At 42.6% G+C, this 21,742-nt stretch overlaps 1 protein-coding gene across 1 annotated transcript in view; it reads right to left on the reverse strand.

Moving 5' to 3' along the window:
* LOC310858301 (uncharacterized protein) overlaps positions 1-21,742 on the reverse strand; it is a gene marked incomplete at both ends in the record, with an annotated part of 38,247 nt that overhangs the window by 13,596 nt on the left and 2,909 nt on the right. The window contains 5 exons of the mRNA XM_083764408.1: positions 19,212-19,317; positions 19,895-19,992; positions 20,080-20,213; positions 20,320-20,463; positions 21,466-21,567. Of these exons, the coding sequence (XP_083620534.1) occupies positions 19,212-19,317; positions 19,895-19,992; positions 20,080-20,213; positions 20,320-20,463; positions 21,466-21,567 (584 nt within the window). The remainder of the gene's footprint in view (positions 1-19,211; positions 19,318-19,894; positions 19,993-20,079; positions 20,214-20,319; positions 20,464-21,465; positions 21,568-21,742) is intronic.

A 21,742-nucleotide genomic window follows, 5' to 3' on the forward strand; every position in this document is an offset into this window, starting at 1 on the left:
TGGGAGGTACACTTCTGGCACATGGAGGGACTAGGCTCTGTGGGTTGTCTCCTGTCCGGGCCCCTCCTACGTCTCACCAGGTCCACTCCTGCTCTCACCAGGAGTAGAGCGAGGACCTGTGCGTTGCACCAGAGTCCCAGCACCAGACAGTTCATTCAGGAGTGGTGGGCAATGGTTCCGCAGGGTCATGGTGCTGCGGTTCCGCTTGCTGCACCGGGACAAAGATGTTTATATTTGGGGGCTGTTGGTGGAGTCAGTACCACAACACCATCAGAGTGTTTGACACAGATATCAACCACTGGCTGGACACACCTTCTGCACAGCTTGTTCCAGAAGGACGTTTTGATCATTCAGCCTTTACCTACAATGGAGAGCTGTACATATTTGGTGGCACTGGCACGAACCAGAGTACCAGACCTTGAATGAAATTCAGTCCAGAGACCTTCTCCTGGAAGAAGGTTGAGCCCAAGGGGAAACACCCACATGGGATGACTAAGATCCTCTTTGGAGCAGACAACAGACCAGGTGACCTGTATGTCTTAGACTTCAGTCCTAGCTTCAAGACATTATGCAAGCTGGCAGTTATTCAGTACGGTCTGGATCAGTCTGAACTCCAACACAACATCAGGTGGGAACTTGCAGCCATGACTAGCAAAAGCAGCTGAGAAAATAACATAGTGCTCTAAACAAGCAAACAACTAATAAAATAAAATAAATTAAACAGTGACTAAATTACATAATGTCATGGAGAATGGTGTGTCAAGTTCAGCTCCTGTCTCGGCTGCCTTGTTAAAATAAGCTATGTTTAGCTCGCTGCAGAGCCAACACGTGTGGTGAGAGCAGAAGAGTGAAAAAACGTTTCTTCTCAAGAACATAAAGAACCAGGATGGACGTCAAACTGAAGCTGCCTTGTTTTACTGTGGCTGAACTAAGCACAAAGCTGCTAGTTTAATCACTAGATTGGCTGATAGGAAACACCTGGGGAATTCAAAGGTGGAACTTTATGAACGGAAACCCCTGAACAAGAAACGAACAAAAAAACATTGACCTGCCCCTAGAGGGCGCTAAACAGCATTTGCATCATGCATTTGATGTCGACGCCCACATATGGTTCAAACCACAGGTTTCTGGGACTGTGCCAGAGGGGAGGATCTACCACTCAGCATGTGTGTTGGAGAAGGTCATGTTTATCCATGAAGGACACAACCAGACTGGAGACACTAATGACATCTACAAGATGGACACCACCACGATGGTCTGGTCTTTAATTAACACCAGAGGAAATCCACCTTTATACCGTCACCCTGCCACCATCATCGGGACAAAGATGTTTATATTTGGGGGCTACAACACCATCAGAGTGTTTGACACAGATATCAACCACTGGCTGGACACACCTTCTGCACAGCTTGTTCCAGAAGGACATTATGATCATTCAGCCTTTACCTACAATAGAGAGCTGTACATATTTGGTGGCCGTGGCAGGAACCAGAGATACCAGACCTTGAATGATGTGTGGAAATTCAGTCCAGAGACCTTCTCCTGGAAGAAGTTTGAGCCCAAGGGGAAACACCCACATGGGATGACTAAGATGTGCTGTTGCAAGGTGGGAGATCGTATCATCCTCTTTGGAGCAGACAACAGACCAGGTGACCTGTATGTCTTAGACTTCAGTCCTAGCCTCAAGACATTATGCAAGCTGGCAGTTATTCAGTACGGTCTGGATCAGTCTGAACTCCCACACAACATCAGGTGGGAACTGGCTGATCACGGTTCAGGACAGGCATGGTGTTGGACCCAAGCGCAGACAAAGGCAGAGGACAGGCAGGTCGAATACAAGGGGGGTTTATTAACCAAAATCAGGAACATACAAAACACTAAAAACACAGTAATAAACATGACCACACACAGGGATGCACACACGGTACACTATGTAAAAACGTAAGACTAATACCTTGCAGCTGTATTGACATAGTGGGTGGGAGACTATATTGTTGTGTTGTGTTGAGGCGAGGTTTCCGTTGTGTGCAGGTGGATAAAGGCAGTTATTATTAAACTATAGCCATGGTGAAATAAAAGCATGAATACCTTTGGTGGACTGCAACAACATACAGTACATTTACTTTTTGGACCCTTGGACTTTAATATTTGTATTTTTTTTTTACTCCAGTACATTTCAAAGACAAATGTTGCACTTTAGACTCCACTACATTTCTAGGAAACAATGCATATGATTTAACCACTGAAGCCCTGTTTAAAATGTAGTCAAAATAGCAAATTATGTAAGCTCACAACATGTCGGCATGTGATGCACTGTGAGCTTGTAGATCTGCTATTTCCACTATTGATATACAGTACAGTACAGTACAGTACAGTACAGTACAGTACAGTACAGTACAGTACAGTACAGTACAGTACAGTACAGTACAGTACAGTACAGTACAGTACAGTACAGTACAGTACACTAGTACAGGGGACCCCCACATGGTAACTAAGAACCGGGCCGGCACCCTGGGCACGTTCCTGTGGGTCTGGAAGTTTCAGGGACCCCCCGGGGACCCGCACGCGGAGTTGCACCACTCAATTAACATGGGTGTGATTTTTGAAAATGTCTGGAAAATAATTTGTACTTAATACTAGTATTTTGTACTAGTATTCTAGTATTAAGTATTTAATTATAAGCACTCCAGTACTTCACCTCAAGTACAAATTTGACAGAGCAATTACCTTCACTTGTAGTTGAGTAACATTTGACCAGGAGTTGTTATATTGACTCAGGTACTGAGTACTTTGTCCACTGGTCATAGTGTCGACTGTTTGCTGTCAATTAAAAGTTTTCTACACTTCAGACTAATATGTATGTACAAGTATACGGTACTGTATATTACAGAAGAACTTCCCCCTTTTGGCTAATAGACCAAAAGCCATCTAAATTCTAAAGAGAGTTTTCACCATGAGAGTGAATTGTGGGAAAAGCAATCAGGTACATTTGTATGTTCTCCTCTCCAAGTTTGATGTCAGCAATAACAGTAGTATTTATTTAGTTATTTGTTAAATCTCCATTAGCTTACTGTGCTGTTACAGGCGCTTACTCTTTACAGGGTCTCTTTTCTGTTTTGCTAACCTAGCTGGGCAGTGCATTTCAAAAGGCACGGCTCTCACTGGAGCAGGGACTATAAAACCCACCTCACCTCAGTGAGTTATACGTTAAAAGCCCAGATATTTGCTTGATCACTTTGCCTCATCATGATCACTTTTACGCACATTTATTGCCCACAGCATGGTCACAGTGCAGTGGAGGTGCGGCTCGACTCCAGCTGTTTATGCGTCCTAAAGAGCTGCTCTCTGCTCACACGGCTCGCATGGTCTTTGTCTTATTTAGGAAGAAGAGAATGTGAAATATGACAGGCAATAGTGCCCTCATTTGTTCTGTAGATTGCCTCGCGCACACCTCCCCACATGTCGGTGCCAGTCTCGGTCTACCAGCAGCCTCCCATCCTAGACCCCCCCCCCCCCCATGTCTGTCCTGCTTGCTTACCAGCCACTTCCAGGCTGGTCTGATAAGCTACACTTCACTTTAGAGTACGCGGCCATTCAACGAGTACAGTAATGCATCATCATAATCGGAACGGGACATCAGATTTATTTACATATTGGTTCAATACCGTTTATGCAAGTCAAAATTGGCTGACACAGATATGATGACTGATTAATCGTGCATCCCTGATAATATGTATATGAAATAGATTCATAATCTAATAATATGTACTTGTATGCCTAAACATTTCCACCAAAAAAATAATGTAATAATAATGATATACTGCATCCTGCCAAGTCCAACTGACTGTCTTGGGAAAATATTTTGACTGGACACTCAATCTTGCAGAGACAAAAGTCTGGATCTGAATACATCATGGCTGGGTTAAGTGAAGTCATTTGTTGTATCACCGTCTGGTATTCAAGGGGATTCAGCAGCTCAGTCAGGTCGTTTGGATCATCAGTCTGGTACTTGTATGAGGAAAGATTTCATGCTTCATGAGACCGCATTATGATTTCACAAAAAACTATTATTCTGATTGAATGATACTTACCTTGACAAGTCCACCGCTGTTACATGATCCAACCGTGACCCAGCAGCAGCCAAGAATGGTGTGCACATTGTAACTTTAAACACACAAGACATTTTACATATTTGACTTGACACTTATTTATGATGTTACGGCATTCATTCGATGATTTTGATCCCAGGAAAGGACAAAAATATAAGCCATTCAAACAAGGCCTTTCAAAGCCTTATTTTGATAATATAAACAATACTAATACTAGTACTTTTAAAACACCGGTATCACCACACAAGCGTACAACGGTACAAGAAACCATTCTGTGCAGAAGAACACGCACGCACGCACACACGCAAGCACACTCGCCAGCTCTCCAAGACATTCTTAAACACATCCAGTACTGTATGTATACACGTGTGAAAAAATATATAAATACATATGCACGCACATCCTGGTACAGTCATGCACATACTGTAAACATGCAAACACCTCCCACCACAGCCATGCATGCAGCGTGCACTCACTCGCGTCTTGGTGGACAACGTACGCCGCCAATGAGTGGACAGCCATGGTGCTCAGTTCCCACACAGCACACATTATTATGTAAACAGGCAAACAGCTGTAAACCTGAAGGCTAGTGGTGAATTATTAATCAGTCGTTTTCAATGTTCGTGAGTATCGCTGTAGTACAGAGATGTCCTCTGTCCACACTTCAAATGGCAGTGTAGCCAATTGTCAAGTCTCAAATTGAAAAAGACTTTCTTTCACATCTTGAGAATGAAACGGCAGTACAAGCACAATTAATTAAGGAACAAGCGGTTAGGAATGCTTAGACATTCTGCAGATTAATGGCCTGTAGATCATCTGTTTTAAAAATGGCTAAAATGTATATACTGTAGGATAATATTGGTTAATGTTTTGTAATAATTAAAATGTAATACAAAAATACAAAGTAACTAGTAACTAAAGTTTTCAAATCATTGTAGTGGAGTAAAAGTATAATGTTTGCATCTGAGATGTATAGTGGAGTAGAGGTACTGAACATTGGAAATATTCTAGTAAAGTAAAAATCACACCCGTGTGAACTGAGTGGTGCAACTCTCTCCCCCCCCCCACCCCCTCTCTCTCTCTCTCATTAGCAGGCAACAGTACAGCACTATCTCTCTCTCTGTTTCTGGCACAACAGCGCCCCCTACTGGTACTAATAGTCATACTGGTGCTCATTAACGTCACACAGGTGAACACGGACATTGCTGTCCCTTGGAGTGGTTGCACTACTCAAAAAATACCTAAAAATTGTACTTAAGTACAGTACTGAAATAAATGTACGTAGTTACTTTACAGCACCGGTAGCCTTGACCCGATGATTCAACTTACTCTAAGGTTGGCTTGGGCACACCTCAAGCTATCAGTCTGATGAGGAAAATGTACATCTAGTCACACGTACTCAGTAGGTGTCCAAAAGCGAAAGTTACAAACGTGAGTTTGTGCAGAAGGTTTTATCACTTAATTCTTCCTCCAGCATGGGAAGGAGTCGGTAATGTGCATACAGGCCTGTTGGCATTTCTCCAGAGAGAGAAGATGGATGAGAGATAGGCCTATGACAGATAAATAGAATTGAGGTTAACACAGTTTCTGATCTAACTCTGTCTAGACATGATGCACTGAAATAACTCGCGCCTCATCATGGAATTCACCATGAAAGTACACATTATTACAAATTCCCTTAGATCAAAGGTAGTGTACGTATTTTTGGGGGGAGATACAGGCTCACATTTACATCTCAAACTGCAGTTTTAAACGAGAGCTACAGTATAATGCATACCGATGTGGTCTGTTTTCAGAGAGTGTTTTCATCACGAATAAGAACCTTCAAAGGCGGAGATTGTTATGTTGGTATAGTCAATTAGTAACCCAGAGCTCAACTCGAATGTTTTGTTCAATCAAACACAGAGCTACCTAATTGCCTTTTATTGAAACCAAACGGGTTCCCACATTGTGGTGTGCTTGTGTTTTGTGCTAGCTACAGTTTACCTCTGTGTGACCAGACATAAATTAGGCTTAATGGGTTGGCACTTGAGTCTACTCCATGATGTCTCTCTCTCTCTCTCTCTCTCTCTCTCTCTCTCTCTCTGTCGCGGTCACCCCCCTCTATTCCTATTCGGTTCCTTTTTCTCCGCTGATTTCCATCACTGCTTCCGTTCTCTCCGGTTTTATTCTCAACTTCTCTCTCAATCTCTCTTTCCTATCCACCCATCTCTATACCTCTGGTGTCTCTATAGCCCCTCCTATGTCCAGCTTTTTATTAGTGTGCATGTAAACACAAACTTTGTCCTAACACAAACGTGAAATGCCATTGATAATGAATGGCCAGTTTTAACTTTTGGGTGTTTGTGTAAACACAAACATAGCTGGACATACAGTAGGATGTGATTGGCCAGAATGTATGATGATGTATGATGATAAGAGCGCCCCTCACTTCACACATTGATTTTTATATTTTATATCCCCCCCCCCCCCTCTCTCTCTCTCTCTTCCCAGGAGAGTGTGTGTAAGGTTAAGGCCAACTGCCTGTATAATGGCTGGCTAATTGAGTCAGGGACACCTGCTGTATAAGTGAATTAGCCTAATAATGGAAGCCATAAAAAAGCCAATGAGTGGGATTGGCCAGGACAGTTAGCACACCACAAAACATTTATCAATTCAATTTACAATGTACATAATTAGCAAGCATAAAAGTAGTCCTATATTTCACCCCAGATTAATACAGGGCATTTTTCCCAGTAACAGTAAGTAAGAACATTGTACAGTATAGTTACTGACCTAATCTTCTGCTTTGGGCCTCTGGACAGGTCTTTTAAAAGACCATACCAGCATTAATACATGCAATGGTGGGTCCATAGCTTTGGCCATTTATTGTTAGGGTTGGGAATGGGATCCTTTAGGATTTTAACGATTCTGGTTCCTTAACAATTCTCTCTTAATGGTCCGATTCCATAACGGTTCCCTTACAGGTCTGTAACTCTGAGAGTGTACAGTACGTACAATTGGAATCAAATGTACCCGTAAGGCTCCATTTGGTTCCACTGGTGGTCCTTGAAATGTAAAAGTTTGAGAACCACTGGTATTGCAATCTGGAACCCTTCGGCAAAAACAGGAATAAACAGCGCCCTCTGCTGTTTTTTTTCTCCATTGAATTTACCTCTTCGGGTGGCGCCCAATAGAATAGTAGATAACAGGACAGGACATACCTAACTTCTGAATCGGTCTTGAGAGATTACCAGTATTGTAATTGTATAGCAGAAGTGAAGTCCACATGCCAGGGCTCTGACAGTGTGATAGAACCGGTTCTGGAAACGGTTCCAAATGTGACGCAACCGATTACGGTTCCTCAATGTTGCATCTGTTTCCTCCGATTCCGAATCCCAACCGTATTTATTATCATACATAAACCCTTGACCATGTTTCCCTCTTAATGTCTTACTTTTAGACTAAGAGGTATTAAAAATGTCACCGGACTGAATCAATGTTGGCCAAACATGAATCAATCTTTTCTACAGGGACTATTTTTGCTTTGCTCTCAAATCAATCTCACTTTAAATTTCACGACACAATAATGTATACCATACCATGCATTGACGAAAAAACTAGTGTGTTGAATTACTGTACCTATCTCGAGAGAATTTCAAGTCTCCGCAAGTTGATTTCCATACTGAAACGAATTGAAATGAATCTTACATCCTCATACATAGTCATATTATAATTAAGAGTTGTTGTCAATGGGTTTAAACGTACCAAACCAATTGCCTTGTTCAACGTACGGCACCTCAGTGGTACTTCTTGATGAAGAGGTGTGCGTGTGTGTGCGTGCGTAGGTGTGTGTGTGGGGGGGGTTATCACTTGTTTATCCTTCATACCGAGTTCTCTCTCCAGGAGCCAGTTGCACCCAGGCGCGTAGCGTGGTTCAAATGATTGGTGTGATAGGTGTGAACGATTTTGCCGACGTGCTAATGGTGGACCATTTAAAACGAAGGCGGCTTGCATGCTGTCATTTTGCTATACTAAACAGACATTTGCATGCACAAGGGCTGCCAAAGTAGGCTATCTTTTGTTGTTTTTCTTGTTTTTTCGACTGGGCCAGCTCTAAACTGACGGCCCGCGTGGCCCAATGGACCCTACGCCGGTGGTTGCACCACCTCACACTAAGTTCAAACTTGCTGGGCTATAATTATGCATTCGTAACCCAGCCAACATGGCAACCCGAAAATGGCAACCCATGTCAACTGTCAATCAAGGCAGTATAAAGGTGACATCAGTTCCTACACTCCCCACTCCCACCTCATGCAAGATGGCTGAAATGTTTGGCATGGCAGCAGCAGTTTCCTTTTCACTACTGTGACAATCCTTGGTTACTCTTCGGTGAGTTATATAGGCTTGGTATCATGTTAACTTGGATCAACAGTTTGAGTTTATATTGAAAGTATTTGATTTATGATTTATGTTTGAACTTTTGGTTTAATAATTATTATTGATGTATTATTGTTGTACATGGAGTTCTAACAACAGATGTTCAGGAGGTGGAGGAACACACCTTGACCCTGCCTGTCACGCCACTTCATTCAATAGAATCCCTCAAACTTTCTCAATGGTGTGTTCATTCCGACTAGTGAAATGCATACAGTATAGCCTAATGCATAAGCCATAAGTTTGAACTTAAGTGTGTGCCACTGCTGGCTCCTGACCTCGGTGACCTGCCTGACACGAAGATTAATGTTGTGTTTATTAAAGTGCTGGAACTACTATATACTATTCAACCTGGCATCCCTAATCTGCCCATGCTATTACTGTAAAATATATATATATAATAAATAAAGAAATGTTGCTATTTGTCAATGACAAAGTATATAGGGTTTTGGGTTCATCCATTTAGACCTGAGTTAAAAACATTCACTTTGAAAGAATATATATTCAAAGATTTGCGCCACATTTGTACGATTTTTCAAAAAATAGAAGATCTACAAGCTCGTAGCGCGCCACTCGGTGGCGCGCTATGAGCTTGTAGATCTGCTATTTTTCAATAGCTAAAATTACGACATAATGTTTAAAACACCAAAAATGGGTTTTAAAAGAGTGGACTTATATATTCTTATTGTTCATTGGTATAGTTTCTATACTCTCTGCATCACGCTCCTTCTTTCCCTTCTGTGGAACCGCCATATCACTAAATTAAATCTACGCCGCCTGGTTTAAAATGAATACACTTTATCCTCTCTGAAAGGTGACCCCGCCTCTCCACCAGGTTAGGGAATACCACTGCGCTCAGATCACTTAAGAGACGCAAATGTTGTTAAGCTGTCTCATGGAGTGCAAGGTTATTTCCCCTAGCTTATGGAAATGCCATATTGGTTTAGGGAGGCATTAACTCACTGCTGCAGTGCCTTGTACAACTAAGGGTTGTGTACAGTACAGTACAGTACAGTCATCATTGGCGATCACTCTGCGTCGAGTATGATGGTCCTCCTGGGGGCGGGGGGGGGTCCTTGTTGTGGGTCCTCAGATGACTATGAAGGCCAATTCTGGAACCACATATTTTTGTGCAGTGTGGACATGGGTGTGAGGTGCTGTGGGTGGGGGTGGGATGTGGAAACGGCCTCTCTGATGGTGGTTGCTGCGCTCTCTCCTTTCGCTGATGCCTCTTGACTGTGGCAGCCCGGCGGAGATTGCGTTCATGGAAAATGGCTCCCTCATAGAGACTTTTCCCCCATGCGCTTCTATTTCGATCAAGGTCTTCCCAGCTTGTGCTGTCTACAGTATGTGGAATTGCTTGAGGCTGATCCTATAATGTTGTCCTTGAAACGCTTTTTCTGACCTCCAGGAGTTCTCTGACCAGTCGCTATAGCTCTGAGTATAGAGGACCTGTTTAGGAAGGCGAGTGTCTGGCATTCGCACAACATGGCCTGTCCATCTGAGCTGGTTTTTTACAGATGATTGTGCCAATGCTGTCAATATCAGCCTCCTCGAGCACACTCACATTTGTGCGCCTCTCCTTTCCAATCGATGCGCAGGATTTTGCGCAGGCACCTCTGGTGGTATAGGACTCCAGGGCTTTGCAGTCAATGTCTGCCCTTGAGGAGAGGTCGCTACCCAAGTAGGGGAACTGGTCTACGTTTTCAAGGACTGTGTTGTTGATCGTTGTTGGTGGGGTTATGGAGGTACAGTACAGTACAGTACACACGAGTGATGTGGCAATAAACTTGAAGTGGAAGTTTGTTCACTTTCAAAACCTTCAAACATCTTTCAAGTTATATTAACCTTTTTCTTTTTTAACTATAGAACCTAGAAACACAGCCTGAATGTAAAAGTAAAATGTCCCAGGACAGAGCACTCATATTAAACTTTAATATGAGCGTTTGGCACACCATATCTCTGTAAGCAAGCTTTCTCTGTAATTAATATCAATAAATCTAAACTGCTCACAGTTGACACATCTACATTACATTGTGAAACTATATGCCTATAACACTTTGGTCAGCTTATGTTTTAAACGTGCTATAAATACAGATTTTTGATTCTTAAACAAAACTAGCATCTCTCAAATTATAATAATATAATATTGAAAGTCAATAATGACAGTAGCTACTATTCTAAAAAAAATTAGACAATTTTTATAAATTGATATATAGGCCTATTGTGGGAAGAAAAACAAAGTGAGCCATTTGAAGCCATCCATTAACATAAGAACAAAAGCCACACATTACTGAACCGAAACTGCAGATATTTTGCATATTAGCATATGTAAACGGGTAGACAAGTAATGTCTTTACTTCAAATTTAAATGTTTTACTTTCAAATGTTTTGTTGGGGATCCTTATTGCATTGTTTATTAATTACAGTAGTATATATATATATATATATTATAGCAGTGACTGACTGAGACATCGAGCGTGTGTCCGCAACTGGTTGTGGCCCCCATCAAGTGACCTTTTGACCAATGCGGCCCTCGCCCCAAGTTGAGTTCGACATCCCTGTAATTAAAGGCTATGCAATATGTTTTTCTCAACACGTTTGTTATTTAACTGAGCAAATTGTGACTTTCAATCACTTTGACTTTTTTTTGGCAGAAGTAAGTAGTAGTAATATGTGTCCTTGTGATTCCCCCGGATCTCCCCGGATTTTTTATTGTATTGTAAAATGTGCCCCAATGTCGAGGAGGTTTGGGATAAACTACGTCATTCATAAGAGAACTCATACGTTAGCATTTAGCTGTGTTAATTCCTGTGCTAATCTTGTTCCTGTGTTGCCTTGAGGCAATATTAGGTTAGTGGGGCCAGATGGCTTATCTTTGTTGACATTGTGACCTGTGGGTCCAGAGATGGACTGAGAGAAAGTGTTGTATATCTGTATACTTGCTGTGGAACCAGCGACCGCATGCTGTGTCAGCAGTATAAAAGTTCTCATTCAGTTGCTGTTCTTTGAGTCGGGTTGTGAGTCTCCATTGAAGATGCATAAGACTGACTCCAGTATTCGAATACTATAAACTTCTGATACTTTGAAAGTCTGAATTCTGTCTGTCTCGTTAATGTAATTTAATTATGGTATGACGAGAGCACCCCTGCAGATCTCTTGGACACCCCCACTCCAAATCAAAGTTAGGCGCCCCTGGCACATGTCGCACGCACACACAGCACACACAGCGAGCGCACGCGTGCACACACACACACACACACTTTTACTCTATTCATTATACGTGTATTAGCAGCAGTAGGAGGCTTTGACTTGCTTGAATGTAACGTTCCCTTAATTGTGTGCATACTGTACAGTACTGTATGTGTGTGTAGCCTTACAGCACCTCTTCTGGTAGCAATTCTTACCATGTTGCTTTCAATATCACGGTAGCTAATTCAGTAGGTGATGAGAAATTACCTTCAGGCAATTAGCAATTATCCAGAGCAGCTTCAAAAAGTGACATAAGTCAAACAACAACAGAGCAGGCGGCTATATGCATGGGGATCATATAGAGTGCTGTGCATATGAGAATAACAATATGCCATATCTCAGGAGATCTAGTAAAATGTAACTTACGTAACAAACAATATAGGCCTGTCAAAAGCCAGGATGATATTGGATAAAGATTAATCCATTTAGGCCTGACGTCGAAATAAAATAAAAAAAAGTCTCCAGAAAGAATATATATTCAAAGATGTGTGCCGCATTTTTAAGATTTTTCAAAAATAGCAGACCTACAAGCTCGTAGCACGCCACTCGGTGGCTATCTGCTATTTTTCAATAGTTAAAACACCAAAAGGGGTTCCCGTACAGAATGGGTTAAAGCTCCATTGCCAGCAATACTGGGACCAATAAACCATACAATGTAATACTGGGCCCATACTGTATGATGTATCCTCAGGCCCCCATGAATGATTATCACTTTAACTTCATCTCTTTAGCTATCGTTTGTAACTTTTCTCTTTTTTTCCTTCTCTTCCTTAGCTGTCTCTTCCAGGCCTTTCCTTTCCCATGGCGAGGTTTCTCTCTGGGGATATATATGCAGCACTTTAATCTTCCACTTTCATCTTCCCCTCATATCGTGATCCGAGTTCTCCGATTCTTTCACTCTCACCTCAGCTACCGCTTGCAAATTAAACTTTGACAGTCTTTTGTTTGAAATCTGAAAGTGTTTTAAAGTAATCCATTCTTCATTTCAGTCCACTTCCAGGCACTTTGTCCTTGTCGCTCCAGGTGTGTCGGCTGCCTCTTCAGCACATCATGTAGGCCTATCTCCCATTATATAGCTGCTGCTCACAGGTTTAGCACCATAACAAGTCATTTCTCAATAAATTCATCCTTTTGGGTGTCACCGGTGACTCTTCCTGTCTAAATGGTCCTTTTCTTTTATCCTACATTCAACCTTTCTCTTCTAGCTGGCTTCTTTGAAGAGTAGCTCTCTCCCTCTCTCGTTCCTTACCGAGTTTATTACTCAAGGAATGGATCACCCCAACCCTTAGCGGTGTGCCAGCCATGCAATGCCTGTTGAGCTACACAGAAAATGGAATTGTTTAACCTTGGCAGCGCGAGTGCTATTCGTCTACCAATGTAGTTACTTTTATGACCTCCAAATCAATTGCTGAGCGAGTGTCATGGGAGCACGGTGGCACGGGCCCTTTGATTGTTTGTCGAGATTCTGTTCCTCATGGGAAAGTTGATGAGCAAATGTGAGCGTTGATAGGAAACACCAATGGGTGGTCGCAGGACTCGCAGCCTAGCTCACTCTTTTAATCTTGATTCTATACGTGTGATGCCTACATCTGTTTATTTGATATGAAAGGTGGCCTCAGCTTTAGACACTGACCAGAGAAACCAAATGTTAAGAGCTGAGGAGCTTAGTTTGATAGATCCAGTGTGCGTGCGTGCGTGTGCATGATGTGGATGTGTCTAAATGTCTGGCTCTTAGCCCACAGTCCATATAAGCCAGAAGCACGGTCTAGCGCTCACTAATGAGGCTGTCTGTCACATCAGAACACAACAAATCAGCCCCAACACCAGTTATACTAGCTTCAGACACAAGCTTGAAGCACTTGTTTGAAGATTTGTCAGCCTGTACATGAGTGTGTATAGAATAGATATGCATGGGGAACTTTCTCTGGAATCTTTTCTACGTAGTCCTCACTAGTGCATTTGGCTAAATGGACTGTCCGACTCCGCAGTAAACGCCCCATTTACACTGGCAGCCAAATCCAGATTGAAATCTGATTTGTTTTAACCCATTTAGACCTGACGTCGAAATAAAAAAAACGTTCGCTCTGAAAGAATACAAATTCAAAGATTTGTGCCTCATTTTTACGATTAAAAAAAAATAGCAGACTTACAAGTTCATCACGCGCCACTCGGTGGCGCGCTATGAGTTTGTAGATCTGCTATTTTTCAATAGCTAAATAATGCTTAGTTAAAACACCAAAACGTGTTCCCGTCCACAAACAAGTCACAAATCCGATTTTTTACAAAATGTGATTTGCACCATACATCCGATTCAAATCTGATTTCAGGAGATCCGTCTCAGTCTTCTGAACGCAGTAAACCTGATCAGATTCCATGATGTGACTTGTTTGTGTTTAGACTTATTTAAACAAATCGGATTCTAATCTGGATGTGGCACAGATCTGATTCAGGGATGGATTTCGCTGCCACTCTGAACACACAGATCTGTGATTTTAATCTCATTTGACTGGATGTGAACATACTGTGGCAGTGTTTTATTCAGTGTGTGCGTGTGCGTGTGCGTGTGCGTGTGCGTGTGTGTGCGCGTGCGTCCCATCACAGACAGTAAAGCATTTATCACAGTGACACAACAGGTGCTAGATGTCAAGACGACAGGATTTATATGCATTTCTAAAGTGAAGCTAGTGAGGGGAGTGAGCGGAAACTAAGGTCAATTGGGGAAGTAATTGAGTTCACAGTCAGCCATTCTGCCATTCTGCATCAATCAGAGTGCATGATTCAACAGGTGGTGTTATTGCGGTTGCTTTTTTTCCCCCTCCGAGAATATAATGTTTAAAATATGCATGCATCAACGCTATAGGTTACAGGTCAGGGAATGAAAATAAGATCACTTAATGTATTGTGACAAACAATTCACCAGCCATTTAAAAAGAAAAGTCACGTATGCAACGATGAAGGTCACATAAATGGAAGAGACACACTGCATGCATCTAAGGGTGTGTAAATCATTTTGTACTCATTGATGCTCCTCGGCATAGTAATGGTCGGGTTCATGCCGGGATAATGCCGGTCACATCCGGCATTGTCTAATAATTACAGTGTCAGGGGAGAGTCGGTTGGCACAAAGGGGGCTGGCAACTGTAGATACAATTTTCCAGACTAGTGGCTTGGGGTTAATGTCCTACTGAAAGTGAAAAGAGACAGTTGTAAAATCACATTACAATTATTATTCGAACACCCAGTAGCTGAGGGTCATTGGCAGCCATGACCCGCGGGCCAACATCGCCAAATGACACTAATAATGTTACTCTGGTTGACGCGTCTGACTGAATGCTCTTTATTGCCCTGTGCGTGTACAGTATAGGCTTAATTATTATGCACTGATAATTAATCATGAATATGAAAATGAACACTCAATCATGTTGAATAATTAATTTAGCAGAGCAGAAGGAGACAAAGACAATGGCATGCATTTGTGTACGCGTACAGTATGTGCATGTGTGCATGAGACCTTCTCTATGCCATCAATCTAATCATAAATATTCTATTCATAATTATCTCAAGAAAGATATATTTGGTCACTTGTTCAATGGCATTTGATTATGCCTGCATAATCCAAGGGATCTTATTGACACTAGAGCTTTGCCCGTTGGGCACTGGCCTACTTGGAACGATGCAAGTTGGAAATGTATGCCCCCACCCAGTTATTACTTGTGCGAGCAGAGCGTGCGCAAAGTACTGTCTGTGACACCCTCGGCCAATCAGGGCGCTGCGTGCGTACGTCGGTGCGACGCTCGGCCAATCAGAGCGCGAGTTGGCAGCTTGCTGCGTATGTCGGTGGTCCCTTTGACCCTTTGGATTGCCTCCTTGTGTTGGTGGCGTTGCTCGGTCAATCAGGCATTGGCTGATGACGTAACCATGTAAAAACATGTTTTCAAAGACGTTTGTGGATGACGTAATCAATGTAAGTTTATAGTATATATAACTATATGTCAGATGTTTCAATAACTTGATTGGGGTCTGCTTACAGCGAAGTAGGTGACGGTGGAGAGCCGGGGCGCCAAACAGAACGGTCAAGCGTGCATAAGTTATGTCCATTATGGAGTTATTAGTCATGCATGCCCAATTATGGAGTCTATGCAGATGTCAGGACAATATTGTGATGTCAGAACAGGCCAGCTCCATTATGGAAATCTAGGGGTGATCAGGTGTGATCAATTGGCTAATTTGGGCCCTGTCCAGAGCCTGCATGGGCAGAGGCTTTTGTGCTGGTTCTGGACAACGGTGTACCCCACCTACTCAAGGACGGGCACTGCACTCCCTGTGGTGGTGTCGAACGCGTGTGTCAAATTTGAAGTCGGTGGGGCAAATGGTTCTCGAGTTAGGTGGATTACAGACGTATTGCATTTATAGATAGATAGATAGATAGATAGACAGATGAGGAAACAAACGTTTATATTGCCAAAGCAAGTGCCGCTATATGGGAAGAGGGAGTCACACCTCTGATTGGCCTACCAAACTTCCCCTTCTGTGATGCTTCCGATCAGGCTTCCGCTATTCTTTGCAAGGAATCTGAGGAAAGCTTGCCTCCGTGTTGCCTCCCCTGGAGATACAGAGCCGAAGGAGGCGCCTACCTTTTTATGTCTATATGCTTTGTACTACAGCTTCAAAAGCTGTATGGGAAAGGACTCCATGTTGTACTGTGTGGAACAGATTACCTTGGCTTCAAGCCTTAAGTTGATTAACTTCAAGTTAGTAAAGAGCATGGCTGAATATCAGCTGGCCCTATTTGAGTTAAAAACAAAAAACTGTTTTGTTCTCTACTTTTGCTTGTCTAGTATAGGCCTACGTTGAAATTGTGGAGTGTAGTGTATTATCACATGCCGTTTTAAAAGCCCCATGCATCCTCTTCCCTGTGTTGGTACTTTATGAGGTAGAGAGGTCAGTATACATCATCAAGTACGGTATGTGGGAATGCATACTGAGTGGCATACAACTACATGGTCTTTCTGGCCAGCCCATACATCCAAACAGAAAAGTCACATCTGATTCCATTAAACAACGTTAAACAACACTAAACTCACTTTGCCACTCACTTGGCCTCTCGATTTGCCACTCACTTTATGCATGCGCATACCCTCCTGCAGGCCTCTATATAATGTATGATAAAAAATATTACTAAATCAGAGGAATAGCAATGCTAGAAATAAACAGTATAACTACATAAACAAGCTAAAAATACTTGAATTGCAGTAGCCTATACAATTGTAAATTGTTGGTAGTGGCAAACTGACAAAAGTGAGTGGTGTTGTACTTGTGGGAAGGGAAGGAGTTTAGTTCATGATGGAGCTCGGCAGTCGTTCAGCATCTCAGCTGTCGGCTCAGCATGCAAATTATACTGTAGCTTGACGGTATAGAAGCTGTCCTTCGACGCGGTCGATCTTCGCTGCTGTGCTGACACAGCCAGGCTTCCTCTTTGGACAGCTGCTCAATGAGCGGGTCCATGCGGTTCTGGGCGATGACTGGGATTTGATTTGACATTCAACTTGTTGAACTTCGTCACGCACCTCCTCACCGTGTATAGGCTACAGGTCCCTCAGGTTAGGTATATATCGCCTGTGACCGCATCACTCTCTTCTGCAGCCTCTCCGCTGGTCACGCGTGAGTGCCCACCACCCGTATACTTGCCTGGGGGTATACTGTACCTGTCAGTAACATGTCAGGATCTAGCTGCAGAGATAGTGGGATTCACATAGCCGAGGCCCGCCATGCTTGGACATGAGAACGGAGGGTCACTGTGTGTGGTATGGAATGCTGAGTTGTGGTTAATAAACAGCTTTTTCCCCTCCTTGGCATCCGAGTGAGAAAGTGCCTTGTTGTGCTATGTTACACCGATATCCGGCATTGCAGGGAGTACTGTGTAGCGGCTATATAGCATGGAGGAGATATTTTCCTTGACGACTGGTTCAAAGCACTTCAGTGTGCTGCAGGTGTATAATGATTGAGGCGTGTGGTTTTAGCTTAGAGCTACAGTTAGTATGCATGTCTAACTATAGATAAAGTGCCCCTCGGTCAGGTTGTGGCCTCCTGGTGGCACTATAATAGGCCAATGTGAAAAGGGTGCCTTTTCTTCTCACGCCTTGGATGGCAATTGGATGATTTGAGGCATTTCGTTCCAAAAATGTGTTTTGCAAAAATCCACCTGTTGGTGGCGCTATAACAGGCCAATGTGAAAAGGGTGGGATATATTCCTCAGCTTAGTATAGGAAAGTCTGTGAAAGATTTCACGTAAATTGCACGTTGTGTTCATGATTTGAGGCTTTTTGTTCAAAACGGGCCAATCCTGCAAACTTTGAAAGCCAACGTTAGCCAATTAGGATGGAATATGAAATATCGCACAGATACGTCTTGAACTATAGAGATAGTGTGTAACGATTTGCGGGATTTTTGGACAGAATAGTCTACTTGCCAGCCCATAGAGCCCCATTGTGAACCCGGACATTGTAGAAACTGCCGGAAGTTAACTTGCATGTTTTCATAATTGGCATAATAACCTGGGGCAATATAAGGCAACATTTTCAAAATGTCATTCTGCTTTATGTAGCATGTGACCGGTTAAACTATATGGTCTTTCATGATTCTGAATCCATACAAGCATTAGTTTTGCATGAAAAACACTCGGATAAAAAACGGCCATAGCCATCATCACAAATATGGTGAAGTCAACACATTGTGGCTATGGCCAAATTTAGCCCAAGGAGTGTTTTTTGTGCAAAACTTGCAATGGATTCAGAATCATTGAAAACCTCCTAGTTTGACCCGTCACATGCTACTAAAAGCATCAGAAATTTTGAAAATGTTGCCTTATATTGGATGTTAATGGTAGCCTACCCCAGCTTAAATATGCTAATTATGAAAATTGCCTAACATAATGCAAGTTAGCATCCGGCAGATTCTAAATGCTGGGGACCCATACTCAACATTTCTAACATAAAACCTAATACAAAGAAGATAAAGACCACACATGTAAACACACAGATCATGTACAGTGTATGTCCAGCTGGTTTGGCAATCTAACTGTGAAGTACTGTACAAATCTCAAATAAGTAGGCTAGCAAAAATGGCTGGGAAGAGATTCAGGGATTGCCAAAAGCACTTTATTGACTAGTTGCACTTTATCAAGGGAATGTGTGCAATATCTCTGTTTTGTGTATGTTGGGTGTTTTTTCCTTTTCGTATGTGAACGTGTCTGTTATAATATGCAGCTGTGACACTGTCTCCAAGACAAATTTCTCCCAAGAGAGACAAATAAAGACAACCTTGAACCTATAGCTGTACCAACATACCAGCTAACTAATAGTGTATGTTGTGAAAATTATGGTTTTACTACAGAACTCTTTCACATATCCAAAGGTTAGTTTCAAAACATGATACGTCGTTCCATCCTCTATGAGGCTTAACCCCATTAGAAAAGTCAACACAGTCTTCTTCTGTATTAGGAGGTTTTCCGTTGTTATTCGGCTCACCAGGGATCCAGTACCTGTAGGAACATTCATTACAAAAGGTTTATTTTTATCTAAAAATCACATTATTATCTTTTTTTTGATGACCTCAAATTATATTCTAGATATTAGACACAGATGGATAGTGAATTGATAGGATGTATGTTATCTTAGCAATAGCGTGGTTTGTTATAAGAAGAACATTTAATATTAATGACCGGATGGTAACCGCAAGGTTAGTGTCCTTGAGCAAGACACTGTACCCCTAATTGCTCCTGATGTGCTAGTTGGTGCCTTGCATGGTTTCCTCTTTTATCGGTGTGTGCTGCATGTATATAAATGCACCATTTACCATTTATATGAACTAAATAAAAGCAGCTCAAAGTGTACGTGTATGAATTTAAGCATATTACTATAAGCGGAGTAAAATAAACTAACAAGGTGTCCACTCTCTAGCTTGTATATAACTTATATATAACTCTACACAGAGTACAGCGGGTACGGCATAATGGGAGGGGCATGTATTCCCAACGGGCATCACCCTAGTACTGTATAACACATTTTGTTAAAATATTTGTTGAAATGAAGATGAGAATAACTCTAGTAAAGTCTTACTTGATTGTAGTCAGTGGTGTTCCGTCCACCCACGTCCACGTTCCTTCTTCCTCTCTCAAACCTAGCCACACCCACTTGTTCAAACTGTCAACAAAGTCCTGTGCAGAAACGATGCTGGTTACTGAAATGACAAATAATAATAGAAAATAGCTAGGTTTCATCACACACATGAGCGCATACTGTACCTGTTCTTCTTTACTGCTTATGGCAATCAGGTCTGATTGTTTGTCTCTACAGTATTGTCTGCTCTCCTCCCAGGTTTTCCTCTCAGTAGAGATGTAATAACAGCCTCTGCCAAATATCTGCCATCCGGGTAATTCTAACAAAAGAATAATGTTAGCTATATTGCTTTTTAATTTGCTCAGATTAATGACAAATGAACAACAAAAGGTAACGATGAAGAAAAATGGTCACGTCTCACTGACCACAGAGCCGCCCCTTCAGGTCGTCTCGCTCCTCAGTTACGTTGTAATATCTGGACTGTATCTTTTCAAAGCTGGACTGTATCTGGTCCTTCTGTTCGGTCAGGTTGTTATATCTGGACTGCAGCTCTCCATAACTGGTCTGGTCTGCAAGGCAGAGAATCAACACACTGACGAGCTTTACATACATACTTTGTTCTAATAATAGTAAATATTAATGTGACGAGGAGACAATTCTTTGGGAAACAGGTGTACAGTATTGGTGTGAAACTCAAGTCAACAGCGTTGTGCTGCCACTGAGAAGTGCCCGTGGGGCCTCTACAGCGGTGCCCGGCGTTGGGCAGAATCAGAAGTACCCAAAATAATTCCCGTGGTCATAATTTTAGGGCCTATACCATCCGCTCTAGACCGGTTCACACGGCGATTTAGTAACACATAGACCAGGCTTTCCTCCGAGGTGGAAAGCCAAGAAACCTGCAGTGTCGGGTCGCCACTCCCCGCGCAGAAGGCTCTATATCCATGAGACCCCACCTCTTTATTGCGGTTGAAAGATGGCCACTGCTTTCAGGTCATACAGTATACTGTAGGTCCTGGGCTGGCCACGGATTCCCATGGGGTCATGACTTCCACCGGCCTCAATCTGGATTTGACCCTTAGAAGTATTAGTTGGTGCTGTCTGCTGTGTGGAGCAGCTAATGGACTTCCATGGCGATGGGGCGCCGTGGCCCAGCCGTGCACGCATCATAGTGTCCATAACAATCTTATGGAGGCGATGGGATTCACTGGTCTGTGCCTTTGAGAGAGGCCACAATGCCTGCTTCTTGCCTGCTGTTGGCTTGGTTGATACCAGCAAGTGCAGACAACTGGTTTACTGCAGTGGCTGTCCATGGGCCAAGCATGCAGGGTGCTGTTGAAGGCAATACCCGGCCTCTGGTCTACTCTACATACATTAAGAAAATGCTTTAATAATGCCAATCGATGAGAAAGGGTACGTCTATCTGCATAAGCCTCTGCCAACTAATGTGCCAAGAGTAAGAACGTTGCTATAGGCCTGGTCCAAGCAGACAGAGCATGCAGCCACAGCCATCAACACTATAGTTCTGTCTGAAATATAACATGTAAAGATACTGTTTATACAATGACACTCACGATGTGTGACCAGGATAATGATGCCAGCCAATGAGAGAAGACACAGCAGCACCAGGCACACTGCAGCAGCTCTGGAACAATTCTTCTTTGACTCACCAGAGCCTGAAAAACATGAAATGATGAAAAGCGTTTTCAGTTACCTTTTTAGTCCTATTTCTAAGCAATTTCCGGGTGTCATATTATTCCAGCAGAATGTTTTTGGCCTGCTGACAGAACTGTTAAACTGGTAATATGCAGCTATTGAGGAAAGAGGGGGAAATTATGATTACGTCAATAT

The sequence above is a fragment of the Protomyctophum parallelum genome, assembly GCF_964188405.1.
Source record: "Protomyctophum parallelum genome assembly, chromosome: 5".
NCBI classification, from domain to species: domain Eukaryota; kingdom Metazoa; phylum Chordata; class Actinopteri; order Myctophiformes; family Myctophidae; genus Protomyctophum; species Protomyctophum parallelum.